General features: G+C 39.0%; 1 protein-coding gene across 4 annotated transcripts in view; it reads right to left on the minus strand.

Moving 5' to 3' along the window:
• The window catches only part of LOC101744929 (hemicentin-2), a 279,760-nt gene that overhangs the window by 43,385 nt on the left and 221,169 nt on the right, over nt 1-15,206 (minus strand). For all 4 annotated transcript variants that reach the window (XM_038020502.2, XM_021346625.3, XM_062676199.1 and 1 more), the window contains one exon: nt 671-803. In XM_038020502.2, the coding sequence (XP_037876430.1) occupies nt 671-803 (133 nt within the window). The remainder of the gene's footprint in view (nt 1-670; nt 804-15,206) is intronic.

Below are 15,206 nucleotides of genomic sequence, written 5' to 3' on the forward strand. Positions count from 1 at the left end.
CAGTGATAAAATTTATCATTATATATTTAATATAAGTCAGCTTTGCTTTTCTAAAAGTGTTTCTCAGTTACTCAGTTATCTAGATTAGTTCACTAAGACGCAGCTTAGGTAGATTCCGTTTAAATCAGATTGTTTTTGTTACAAATACCGCTGCGATGGTGTCTCTATAAACGAAAGACCTTCGTAAGATTGTCTCTGCTCCAGATGAGATCCAGATTTCGTACTGAAATATAACTAATTTACATATTCAGAAAATAAACTCAAATAATATTGTTGATTTGACAAAACTTGTAAGTATAATGTGGCGTAATTTTTATTGCGTTTTCTCACTTGCATAATAATAATAGCCAAGGTTTTCGCAAATGAGTAACTTCGACTTTGAACTGCGCTAAGCCTTACTAAGCTAAGCCTTGTGTAATATACGCTTTAAGGCAGTTAGATATAAGGTGATCTATTTCCAGCTGACGCAAGTATGAACATTTATTATCACAAATTTTATCTATGCGCACAAATTAGCCGATAGAAGAAGACAGAAGATAGAAGCATTTATTAATTCATAAATTCTAAGAAAGTCGAAGTTCTTGTGAGATATTGTTTGGGACGATTGATTATCTTTTTTATTATGATTTTGCAGTTACTTTTCCTTTTAGATTCTTCGGTGAACTTTTACCTGTATATAGGCGTGCCCAGATCTTCCCTGTACCACAGAACAAGTAGAACCGCATCTTCTTCGTCTTGGGTCGCGATGTCGCAGGGTAAGTACACTGGCTCTCCAGACACCGCCACCACTTGCGTCATCGGTACTGGAAAAGAAATATGTGAATTAAAATTATAGTTTTCGCAACATCATCCTGGCCATTTCTATCATTAAGTATTCATGCAGCGGTGGCGAGTCATGTAGTAGTCCTAAGGTACCTCGCTGGTACACCTGTCTGGCGGCTGCTCCTTAATATCGTAGGATCCTTAAGATCGCATCGGTGGCGAGTAATACATTAGTATAATCAAACGTACCATTCAAACTAGAATAAAAGAACGCATCAACTGCTAAAAATCCCGAAACACAGAAATCTGCCATTACCAAATACATAAAAATTGGGGTCCCTAATAGTAGATTGAGTTTCGCAAGCCGCAAGTATCATAGAACCTTAGGACATACTGAGATTGGTCAAAAATATAATTCAGGTGGTCAACTATAAATAATTAATAAGCTCTCTGCTGATGTGCGTGAAAACATCAGCAGAGCTGATAGTGTACTGCCACCTAGTATTTAGGTTAGTAAAGAGCTATTCATTCTCAAAAGTGTCGATGCAGCAAAAGAAATTGCCCTACCTATACGCTGATAGCCTAAAGGGCTATTCCAGTTACGTACTAGGTGAGCCCACGAGCTCAAACTAAGATAATTTGCTAACACTAGCGTTAACAATGGCAGTGTTTCTCAGAATCTACCGCTGGATCAGAATTGCGACCGCTGAGAAAATCCGGCGGGAAACTCAGTGGGCTGTGTCTATGGGTTACCGTAAGGACAGAGTAGTGCCGTTAACTTTTGCGAAAATTGTGCGATTTTTGAGTCCACCAGACATATTTTAACTAAAATGGATGATTTTATTATGTATTTTGACTAATAATCTTATCTGGAAATAAATGGTCATACTATTTGTATGGTTTAGTTAACAATAACTAATGTTACCATTTTCGGTGGGTTGCTAAAATCTATTCGATTTTCAAATCACATCCAATTCGACTGGTATAGGAGTAGCATCAAACGGATATTGAAAAAGGGGGATCAGTCGAAATTCGAAACCGGATAAAACCGTTTGTAAAATAACGCAGTAATCACTAAATTTAATTCCAATTAATCTACAGAAACCGAACAGAATCGAAGTAATCGAGGAGGAAGCGTTTAATCCCTTTGCTTCGCGAGCACGGAGTTTTCAAAAACAACTTTTCTGAACATAAACAAGGATTCGCGTCAATTCAATTTCCTTGTATTTTTAGTATCAGTAAGTTAGAGAATCCGACAAATTCTATTTGCGTGCTTAGATTTTTATCTGCTAGCGTTTCGGAGTTTAAATCAGCATTGGTAGAACCGAGCGTTTTGTTTAACGATCGAAGTGTACTTTTTGTGGGTGTTAATGAAAAACTGATTAAACTGATACTAAGCGGAGTATAATTGGAGAGGAATTTTGTTTGATCTTCTTTTGTTGAACATCTAAATTTTCAAAGTTAACATAAATCAAATATCCACATTACACGATTATTACGTTGTCTTCATATACAAAAAGAAGACGGGGAGTGTCTACAGGGAAATCTCTGCCATCTAATATCGAACAAATTTTAGAGAGTTGATTTTCCTTATTCAAAAAATTATGATGCACAACCGATTGTTATGAAAAATGTTTCGCTTGGTTTCTTCCTTTCAAGCATGCTTTTTTTTATTGCTTAGATGGGTGGACGTGCTCACAGGCCACCTGGTGTTAAGTGGTTACTGGAGCCCATAGACATCTACAACGTAAATGCGCCGCCCATCTTGAGATAAGTTCTAAGGTCTCAGTGTAGTTACAACGGCTGCCCCACCCTTCAAACCGAAACGCATTACGGCTTCACGGCAGAAATAGACAGGGCGGTGTTACCTACCCGCGCGGACTCACAAGAGGTCCTACCACCAGCTTTAGCGTTCTCGAAAAGAGACCAAATAATCTTGCACAAATTCAGTGCGTCCATTGTCTCATTGTGTCCGAACACGGCAACGATCGCTCCGACGTCCGGTTCAAGACCGGAAACGTCAGTTATCCGGCCCGCATGTGCTTTGTAAGCTCTTCGTATAAGCGCTCTCTGAATGTTGTCTAAATCTCTGTTTTGTTGTTTTTTATAAATTAGATCAAGAATGTTTTCTTTATTTTATTTTTATTGTTACTATATCGATCGATTTACATGAACTCGTCATGGCCCGCTTGGGTTTGATGACCGAAGACATCACAACATCAGTATTGAACATTGTCTCATGAGGTCAAGTCTCAACGCGTCAAGCCTCTTACCTTAATCCACAATGATTTCATTTATTTGAAGAGTTGTAGGTTGTATTGTTGCTCACGAACCTATTAGTTTTAAGTGGTTGATACCACCAACCTAAATGATGTGAATGACCTTAAGATATGAGATTGAAGTCTAGAAAATTATACTATAGAAGGATACTATGTAGTAGTAGATATTGTGGTAGGGAATCTTGTAAGCCTGCACGGGTAGGTACCACCACTTCGCCTGTATTTGAAGCAGTAACGGGTTTCGAGTTTGAAGAGTGGAGCAGCCGTTTTACTGTAAAAACTGAGACTTTAGAACTGATTTCTCAAAGACTCCGATATCTATTTAACGCCAAATGGGCAGTGCGATCGTCCACCCATCTAATTGTGCCTTATTCGTGCTGCCGTACCACTCTCTCGTCCTGATCGTCGAACGACGACCGGGTATCGAAGAGTTTGGCGGTATATGTCAGCAGATTGGGATGGATTGCGTGAATTTTACGCATCCTACCCATGGGGGCGGTTCTGCTTTTCCTCTGCTGATCCTGACGTCTGTGCGGACCGTATTAAAGACGTGGTGCTCCAGGGGATGGAATTGTTTATTCCCTCCTCTGAAGTGCCCGTTGGGGGTCGCAGCAGACCCTGGTATAACAATGCCAGCAGGGATGCTGCACGCCTCAAGCGGTCCGCATACGTGGCATGGGATAATGCCAGGAGACGTCGGGATCCTAACATCTCAGGGGAAAGGCGGAAATATAACGCCGCTTCCAGGTCCTACAAGAAGGTAATTGCCAAGGCGAAGTCGGAGCACGTTGCTAGAGTTGGCGAGCGATTGAAGAGCTATCCCTCCGGGAGCCGTGCTTTTTGGTCGCTCGCCAAAGCTGCAGAAGGAAACTTTTGCAGGTCTAGTCTCCCACCACTGCGCAAGTCCGATGACAATCTGGCCCACAGCGCGAAAGAGAAGGCTGACCTTCTGGTCAAACTCTTCGCCTCGAACTCGACTGTGGACGACGGGGGTGCCACACCACCGAACATCCCCCGGTGTGATAGCTCCCTGCCGGATATCTGCTTCACACAGTGTGCAGTCAGGCGGGAGCTCCGACTCCTGGACGTCCATAAGTCGAGTGGGCCAGACGGCATCCCCGCAGTGGTTTTGAAAACGTGCGCCCCTGAGCTGACACCTGCGCTAACGCGTTTGTATCGCCTCTCTTATTGCACTAACAGGGTTCCGTCTTCATGGAAGACCGCCCACGTCCACCCTATCCCCAAGAAGGGTGACCGGTCGGACCCATCGAGCTACAGGCCTATCGCGATAACTTCCTTGCTTTCCAAGGTGATGGAGCGAATTATAAATACACAACTCCTGAAGTATCTTGAAGATCGCCAGCTGATCAGTGACCGACAGTACGGTTTCCGTCACGGTCGCTCAGCTGGCGATCTTCTTGTATACCTTACTCACAGGTGGGCTGAAGCCTTGGAGAGCAAGGGCGAGGCTCTTGCTGTGAGCCTTGATATCGCGAAGGCCTTCGACAGGGTCTGGCATAGGGCACTTCTATCGAAGTTACCATCTTACGGAATCCCCGAGGGTCTCTGCAAGTGGATCGCTAGCTTTTTGGATGGGCGGAGCATCACGGTCGTTGTAGACGGTGACTGTTCTGATACCATGACCATCAACGCTGGCGTTCCACAAGGTTCGGTGCTCTCCCCCACGCTTTTCATCCTGTATATCAATGACATGCTGTCTATTGATGGCATGCATTGCTATGCGGATGACAGCACGGGGGATGCGCGATATATCGGCCATCAGAGTCTCTCTCGGAGCGTGGTGCAAGAGAGACGATCAAAACTTGTGTCTGAAGTGGAGAACTCTCTGGGGCGAGTCTCCGAATGGGGTGAATTGAACTTGGTTCAATTCAACCCGATAAAGACACAAGTTTGCGCGTTCACTGCGAAGAAGGACCCCTTTGTCATGGCGCCGCAATTCCAAGGAGTATCCCTGCAACCTTCCGAGAGTATCGGGATACTTGGGGTCGACGTTTCGAGCGATGTCCAGTTTCGGAGTCATTTGGAAGGCAAAGCCAAGTTGGCGTCCAAAATGCTGGGAGTCCTCAACAGAGCGAAGCGGTACTTCACGCCTGGACAAAGACTTTTGCTTTATAAAGCACAAGTCCGGCCTCGCATGGAGTACTGCTCCCATCTCTGGGCCGGGGCTCCCAAATACCAGCTTCTTCCATTTGACTCCATACAGAGGAGGGCCGTTCGGATTGTCGATAATCCCATTCTCTCGGATCGTTTGGAGCCTCTGGGTCTGCGGAGGGACTTCGGTTCCCTCTGTATTTTATACCGTATGTTCCATGGGGAGTGCTCTGAGGAATTGTTCGAGATGATACCAGCATCTCGTTTTTACCATCGCACCGCCCGCCACCGGAGTAGAGTTCATCCATACTACCTGGAGCCACTGCGGTCATCCACAGTGCGTTTCCAGAGATCTTTTTTGCCACGTACCATCCGGCTATGGAATGAGCTCCCCTCCTCGGTGTTTCCCGAGCGCTATGACATGTCCTTCTTCAAACGAGGCTTGTGGAGAGTATTAAGCGGTAGGCAGCGGCTTGGCTCTGCCCCTGGCATTGCTGAAGTCCATGGGCGACGGTAACCACTCACCATCAGGTGGGCCGTATGCCCGTCTGCCTACAAAGGCAATAAAAAAAAAAAAAAAAAAAAAAAAAAAATCTAAGCAATTAAAAAAATCACTTAAGTGGTATGTTGATTCCACTACCATTGTTTTGCTACTTGTCTCCATATCTAGTTTGATAACGAAAAACTTCCAATGGGAGGATAGATACATACTACAATATTCTACTACTAATTTTCAGACATGAATTCGAAGTTCAAATTATATACAGACTGTCTCGTCGTGCTCACTCGAAAGCTTACCCTAGAAATAGGTAAGCTCACAATGCGTCCTAGAATCAGTTCGTGTCAGTATGTATACAGGCAAAGACAAAACAGTTAAGCATCATATTCTCCTCTATTTATCCATACTGTTTTCCTGTTGAGTTAGAAATCGACAAGCTTTAGCATTAACAAAATGTATTTTTTGGTAACAGTTTTCTTCTCGACTGTACCAGAAAAAGAAACCTTAAAAATTAAAACATACAATTAATCTAAATCTTGAGTCAGTCAGTGCTTATGATTGAATGTCGATCACTAGGCCTGCTCTAGTTAAATCAAAACCTTACCAACCTTACTTATATTCAATAATCTGCTAAAGGTAAAAGACGAAGTGGTGAAGCACTATAGATTTCCCTATCACTTTGTTCCGTTATATTTCTCAATGAACGGTAAATATCGATACATTGAAGTGCACGTTTGTAAACCGAGGCACTGTTGGTTTTGCAATTGAAATCGTGTCTCAAACCGGCTCTCGTCGGGAAATGCTATTAATTTCCGAACGTCCACGTCGTCTGTACCAGTGTGTCCTACTAACTCACAGTGAAATAATCTTGTTATATCCATCGTACGGTGCAAGTTAAATAATGTTATTCGGCTTTCTGGGTGACACACGAAGATCTTGAAGTTTTGTACTCATGAAAGCCGTCACTTAAATTTTCTTTGTATCACACTTTTACTAGCCTCGGTGTTTAATCAAGTCAGCCTATCTGAAATTGCAGCCCATCAACACGACAGCTTAAATGTAGCATTTCAGGTCGTATTTTCGGGCTTAAATTAACCCACAGACAGAGCCCAATGAGTTTTTCGCTGGATCTTCTCAGTGGGTCGCGTTTCCGATCCGGTGGTAGATCCTGCGAAGCACTGCTCTTGCTAGAGTTAGTGTTAGCAGTGTCGTCAGGTTTGAGCCCCGTGAGCTTACCTACTTGTTAAGGCTACGCTGAAATGCTCTCTCAAGACAATCAGCTTGGGTAGGAAAAAAACTCGTCTCCATCAGATGGCAAAAAGACACATATTCCCAATCCGGCAACTGTTTAGTTCAAAATAAGAATTTTCCGATAACACCTTGCAGAGTAAAAGCTTTAAGAATAAAAAAAAACCCATATGAATATTCACTCGTGACATCCATGTCGTATTGGATAAAAATGTCATCAGTCACATATCAACTCTGAAGTTTCCGGATCCGGTAATCTCGTTTTCGAATCCTTCGTAGTGTTGTGTTCGAATAAATCCTGTTGTGAATTGATTCGCACTGGAGTGCAAAATCGCAGCGTACGTCATATATTCGGCAGCCACCCACGTTCCTTTTCGCATACAATGGGAAATGGATTACACTGTGGGATGGTATTTTTTTCCAAATTAGGTTTGTGTGTGTGTGGGCTTTGCTGTGCAGTTGGTATCGTAAAAGGTGAAAAATTCCCCAGAGAATAGACAACAACATTTTCTGGGTGCTATACCGGCATACTACGATTACCAACCTAAATACGTTGATGGTAAAACATATTGTGTACCTCCGTGCGTAAGTACCAGTCCCATCTACTTTTTGTTGCAAAGCAGTAATGTCTACAGGCCTAGTAATAAATGGTTTATAACAGGTACACTCATTTACGCAATAAAAAACCAGTCACCACGTTTCACTCACAGTCAAGGAGTATGTATACAGATGAATAAGAAGTACATTCAAAAGAGCTTACAGGTGGTAGAACCTCTTGTGAGTCCGCGCGGGTAGGTACCACCGCCCTGCCTATATCTGCCCTGAAGCAGTAATGCGTTTCGGCTTGAAGGGTGAGGCAACCCCTGTAACTATACTGAGACCTTAGTTCTTATATCTCAAGGTGGGTGGCGCATTTACGTTGTAGATGTCTATGGGCTCCAATAAACACTTAACACCACGTGGGCTGTGATCTCGTCCGCCCATTTAATAATAATAATAATGTTTTTATTGCAAGTAACCATGACTCATATAAATTGTTAATAAGACTTAGACCTATGTTAGTGGTTATATTTACATCACAATGAATTACTGTCGTAACATCCCATGGGAGATGGCACCACAGCGACCCATGTATACACAGTCCAGCCTGCTTGCGATCATGCTCAGGATACTGTTGGAACTGACCCCCACTCTGCTTACCAGAGATGCACACCTCTTACGCATGGTAGCGTAAAAACAATCTATGTGCGCGTCTGCAAACATCCCTGATGCGCTACAAAAGCGGGGCAGCACCACCAGCACCCTAAACGCGTTATTATATTGAACACGGAGAGCGTTGTACGATCTTTGAGTATACCCAGCCCGCAAGCTGCACGTGTAAAAGTTAGTACAGTAGCAATAAAAAAAAAAAAAATAAGATTATTACTTAAGCAGCTGACGATGATAATAAAGCATCCGTGCGAACATACGCCAACGACAAAGTTCACGAAATTTGTCTATTCAGTTCCGAGCAGCACACACACATGGAAATCGAGTTAGACCCACTAATTTGGCTTTGATGTTTAAACATGGTCTGTGTTGATGTTATTTTGAATTAAGCAAGGAGCATTCAATGGCAGCTACAAATTATTCACTCCAGTCAAAACGCGGAAGCCGGTTTCAGATTATATAAGATTTTGAAACCAGCTTTTAAATTCGCTACGAGCTTGTTGGTTTGTTTCGTAAAATTTGAATTTTATTTTTTGGGTCGCTATGAAGATGATCAGATGAAGTAATTTTAATGTTTGAAATTTGGAAGGACTTTTTCATTTCATGAGTTTAAATATTTTTTCAATACTACAATCTTTATCACTGTTAGTGTCATAAGCAATAGCTTCGTCATATTTCTCTACAGAAAACAACATTTCTGTGTATTCCATATGCTGAATGGATTAATAAATATTTTAATTAATCTCAGTAAAGTCGTTTATTGATAGTTAAAAATATATACATTGAAATAAAGTTATTATCTTTGCTAATAGCTTGCTGATGTTGGTTTAGATTTTAGAAGTTACCACGACTCACCTAAGCGACGCTGTACATCTTAAAACACAAGACATTCATAAGTCACACTTACAAATTTATAATCAAATCAAATCAAATCAAATAAAAAAAAATTTATTCAACATAAATGAAAGTACATACTTGTGAACGTCAAAAGAACTACCGCCAATTCACAAGAACTAGCCTACGTCCTGAGAAAAATTGGCAAGAAACTCAGCGGGCATGTCTTTTTTTTTAAATAAGAAATTATTATTTATTTATTTTTTAATATTAGATTATTATTTTTTTACATCGGTTACTTACTGTTCAAAAAGGGTCGCTTCGCTAAGAATATTGAAGGCTACTTTAGTTAGCACACATACGCGAGCGAGCTTGTGCCATACCTTACGAAGATAACGTTCAATTTGTCACAGCCAACCACATTGGTCAATATGGCCTTATTATAATTTTCTGGTATAATATATTATGGTATATATAGTTTGGACTTTGTTTGGTTGTGTGTGGATAAGTGAGCTACATCAAGTGAGTTTTGAAAATTAGCAAATAAAAAATAATAGTTGCATTTCTCTGAAGGTATAAAAGTTCTCAACTCTCTACAGATTGTCACAATATACAAATTGGAATACGTCACTGATTTGCTATAGTAATTGATAGGAATGCTCTATTATTATTAGGTGTTAACACTTTCTTAGGTCACGTCGTTTCAATGCAACAACTCAAAATTAATTGTACGAATTTCTTAAAAAGTGCTTCGCCGATATCACGGTAATGGCGCTATAAACAAACATAATCCAACCTTTTTGTCGTTGAACCAAATTGCTCAAAAACGTTATACCACCGAAATGCAAGCTGGAACTGGGGAAAAGCTTAATAAAGTACCAATATCGCAAAAGAAAATTACTCTGGTCCCATTCAGTAACGTGTTCAGCACTTTTGAACTCAACGCTGAAGCGTTTAAGGTCGCTGTTCGTTTGATGCTAATTGAATTTTCATCACGATTCGGGTAACTGTAGTGGGACATCATTTGAATAATTAAAAAGCGGCTTTATCTATTTATTCAGTTTCTCGCAACGCTTCAGTTCGTGGGCTGCAATCGTGCCAATTTGCCACAGCGAAGGAGCATCCGAGTGTCCTCGTTGATACTCGATTTTTATTTTGTTTGTAAAATTGTACTAACAACGACCGAATACGCGTTTTTAATTCATAATGATCTGTAATGTATACGAGAATTTTTGGAGGTCATTAATATTGTATCTCTGGCATGCGGGTATGGAGATAACCTAAGATTTACACATTATTTTTATTTATAATTTACGTCAAATTAATTTTCAAATTTAATCCCATTATTACTCCTTTCTTATTCTTCAACACTTTTTGTGTTAAAAAAGAAAGAAAGAATAAGAATTCTTATGTTGAATTATTACTGGTGGTGGGACATCTTTTGAGTCCGCACGGGTAGGTACCACCGCTCTGCCTATTTCTGCCGTCAAACAGTAATACGTTTTGTAAATTCCCTGGGAGAAGTGATGTGCTTCATTGAAATTCAATTTGAATGAATATAAACCTAGAAATTTATTAGCAACAAGACTGTACGGCATATTTCTATATCACAGGGATAAGTGTCTGCCAATTTCTGCCACGAAGAAATTTTGCGATTCGGATGCGGGCGGGACAGCCCTCTTATTATACGATCTAAGCAGTCGACTTTATAGTTCAAGATGGCAAATTTAATGATGTCCATGGGCTACTACGTATAAAAAATGTTCCGTAGAAAACACATATCCAATACCCTAGTAAGCCCTAAAGGGACAGTTTTCCATTTACGCAATCATACATTTGATGGGTGAAAGTTAAATATGCCAGGATAGGCAAAATGGAAAAGTGATCACATTCCATAGCGTCCAATAGTCACGAAACTGGTGAATATGAACTACTAAATTCAACTCGCCTATCACATCCGAGTTCAAACAATAAATCTAACTGCAACTACGAAATTTAAATCACCGACCCGAGGCTGCAGCGTCTCTGCAAAGATAACTACGTACATAGATCTTCCGTCTTGCTCGTGCATACCGTAAAACTACCAAGTGCGAATGGAACGGAATCCTAAACAAAGTCAAGAATGGCTTCGCACTAAGTCCGCACAAATTGTTTGCTCTACGTGCCCAAATAGAAGTGTTTGTTTGAACCAATATTTGCGAACGTGCATGCGTTTTATATTCTCGACCGGACTTCCTGATGGATTGAGTAAATGCCGATTCTCCTTGGCTAGTTTCCAATTAACCTGTTTTCCGGCAGGATTGATCATTTCATTTTGATAGTTCTTGCACTGGCAGCTGTTTAGTTGATTATTATTATTTTTTTGCTTAGATGGGTGGACGAGCCCACCTGGTGTTAAGTATTTACTGGAGCTCATAGACATCTACAACGTAAATGCGCCACCCACCTTGAGATATAAGTTCTAAGGTCTCAAGTATAGCTACAACGGCTGCCCCACACTTCAAACCGAAACGCATCACTGATTCACGGCAAAAATAAGCAGGGTGGTGGTACCTACCCGTGCGGACTCACAAGAGGTCCTACCACCAGTATTCAATGTAGATAATTATGAACGAGCTCACCTTTTATCGGAGACGATAGTAATAATAATGCTTTTTGTGAAGATTAACAATTATAATTGTACTGTAAAATGATTATCCCATCTTGAAGGATGCAAATGCAAAACCCATAAGTACTGAGTCGTGGTAAAATATTTATCATGACGGTATCTGGTTTCAATGTTGGTTTGGAATATGCCTTATCATCAGAAACGAAAAGAAAGGAAAATAATTTTATTTCTATTACACGATGCTACTCTGTTAATGTAAGCATAGTTCTTGATGCTTATTAAGTAGGTATATCCAGTACAAAAACTGGTACTTATCTGCAAGGTTCAATCTTGTGCCCACAATTCATAGACATAGTCACTTGTTATAAGCACAAGGTTTGTATTAGATCAATATGTATCCAGTGATCACTATATTATTTTTTTACATTCAAAAAAATAATAAAGTACTCTTTATATTTAACAAATTTATTAATTATTAAATTGCTTAGCTTCAAAAGAAATGTTCCCAACAGTTCAAACAGAGAAAATCCATGAAATTTTTCATTAAAATTCACGAAACAATATTGTTTTCATTAAAGCTTGTAATTTTTTTATTCAATCGTAAAATTTAATCTCAAAGAGCGGCGACGATTAAATTTCATGTTACGAAATTTAAAAAACAAAAAAAAAACGAAACAAAAATCCCCGAACACCTCAAATGCGAAATTTAATAAAATACACATCAAAGAGAACCATTTCCTTTTCCTGTATGTTTCCTCTACCAGCCCTCGAGCTGGGAAACTTAATTTTGGCCAACCTCACGTTTTATATGCTCCTCTAAATTAAATCTCGAAAGATACATCGCCCGTGACGTCACACGCGCAATATTGTGACGTCACTCTCCGCCCCTCGATTCCTTGCCCTCATCTAGACGTGAAACAAGCATAGCTCAACCGAGCTTTTTATATCTTACGCGTACGGTTATTGAGGCCACGAAATACGGTTTTGAAAAAAGGTGTCGATCAATATATATTACGATTAATATCGGATGTCGGATATATTATTATCTTCTTTTTCACAATCAGGAGGGTCATGATTCTTCTCCAATTTTCTGACTCTTTCTCTCCACTCATTTCTATCTACGGATACATAAATGATAATGATTTCTCGAATGGATCATTCTGTATTTGCAAGTTAATACTAATATCACTTTTAAGAAAAAAAATTGGATATCAGAAAAGTTAAAGTTTGAAATTGTATAAAAAAGTAAAAAACTAAATATAAATTAATTAGTCTTCAGTAATATTAGAAAAATATAATCTTGTATTTTGATTTATGATATGAAGGAGATATGGAGTTCACTATGGCTTATTATGAAATACTTTTATATCTACGATGAAGAATATTATGCTTGCTATATACAAATCAGTTCAGTACTTTTCCCTACAATTTTGTTTCCAATCGATGTTCCATTTTTAGTTTTGTAGCTATTGAAAATTGGAAAGAGTAGTTTTTCCCTGTCTTCACCAGAAAAATAATAGTAAGCGAGAAAATCGTAGCGCAGCCAACAAACAAAGTGCAACTCATATATTCTTTTTTATAACAGAGAACAGCAGAATAATAATTAAGACATTGAATATTTTGGTTTGATACATAATAAATCTGATGAATCTATAACAATCCTAATCCATACTTAATATAGCACATCTTATAACTGTTTATCGAAGAATCAAATATTAAATAAATCTGATAAAACTCTTAGAATAAATTCAGTTTTATTTTGTAAATGGTAAATAAGAAGCTAATTTTAATTACGCAGTATTATTAAGTTCAACTACGGAAGGAACTGGTACTATGAATTGATTCTTTGATACGGGCAAAAATGTATCATATTTAAAAATATTAAAGAATATACTCTTTTAGATGCAATAATAAAACCTTGGGAGCCTCTTTGATTTTTTTCGATAAAATAAAGCCCAATCGAATTTCGAAAAAACTACCAACTTCGGATAAAGCTAGGCCTAGATAAGAACTTTAATATTGCACCTTCATACAAAAAAAAAATGCAATGGAAGCGGTCGCGAATATAGTTAATAGTTTTTGTTAAGTAAAATTAATTACCCAAACTTGCGTGGCCCAGTTGCCAGACAAATTTTAATGTTTCGCTGTCCACCTTCCAGATCATTAAAGTAGCGTGATGTCACCAAATTATCATATTACGACGATGATGCATTATCAAGTTTCCTTAGGCTAAACACTTAGAAGTTGAAGAAAGATTATAATTAAAAATAAAAGAATAATAATAAATAATAATATTAAAAGATTATATTCGGACAATCGTTTGACATTTTTCAGAAATAAAAATAAAAAATCTGCCCAAAAAAGGTAACAAAAGTTTAATTTTCGCTTTCTTCAAGGCCCCAAGCTCTATCGTTACTCAGAGACATACTGAGATTTCCCAGAAGACATAACAGTCCAAGGTCACAGCGGCTTACTCGAAGATGATATCAGACGGGCTGTGTCTTGGCTTGGTTTGAAACAAAAAAAATAAGCTCATACACCCATTAAAGTTATTAAAAGGCCGCTTCTTTTGGTAAAATTAATATGAATTGTGGACACAGCTAAAAACAAAAAATATTAAGGTTTTACTTCGTCTTTATGGACGTCGGATTGTGGTATCTGTGACTCCAAAAATATTTTAACATTAGGATTGTTTGAAACTGTGCTAATCTACAACCTAACATTAATATAACTAGCACGAGATTCAATATTTTAAAAGCTGAGACGGAGAGATTTAGTGGCCTGTCTGATATTAAAGTATTGCTGAAGGCACAGACATCCCAAAGCTGCTACTCATCATTAGCCATAAGACTTAAAATGCATATTAAAATTACTGTTTAGTCTTTCAAATATGAAAGGCCAAAATAGGCATTTTAGTGACCATTTTCAAAATGCCACGTATACGTTATGTTATTTATAATGATATGATATTTAAAGGTTTTGTAATAATAGATTCGTATAATAATATATCGTTATGTATGTTATGGCTTCAGTCATTTTCATGTAATGAATGTAATTGAATCTTTCAATTTAACTTTATCTGGATCAAAAATATTGCGTCATAGAACTTGGCTTCTGTACTACTCACTAATGACTTGTAATTCAAGCAAAATTGTCTTCTTCAAATTTTAATCTCAAACAGCATCTGCTGTATCTAAATATGCGCGAATCGTGCACTGATCCAGGCCATCGCACAACGATATCATATATTTCCATTTGCGGTCCACATATTATTTGGACATTGATAGAAAACCAGCTTTGAGGAACTTTCAAGGTACGTCGCGAAACTTTTTTCGAGGGACGTTTGAATGGAGGCTATTTTTACGATCAAGCATACCAAAACGCGCGTTGGAGGTTGAATGGAGTCGAGTTAGCTCGAGTGAACGACTAAAGATTAGGTTAGTCTCTAGTGTGTAGCAGCAGCATTCACATTATAAATGTCTATGGGCTCCGGTAACCATTTAACACCAGGTGAGCCATGAGCTCTTCCAATCATCTAAGCAATAAAATAAAAAAAGATCAAGCATTTTAACTCCAAAACATTCAATAAACAATAACCCAAAAATGGAGATGATAAATCCATAGAATTTATTCATGAAACGGATTCAAATATAAA

The sequence above is a fragment of the Bombyx mori genome, chromosome 25, assembly GCF_030269925.1.
Source record: "Bombyx mori chromosome 25, ASM3026992v2".
NCBI classification, from domain to species: Eukaryota; Metazoa; Arthropoda; class Insecta; order Lepidoptera; family Bombycidae; genus Bombyx; species Bombyx mori.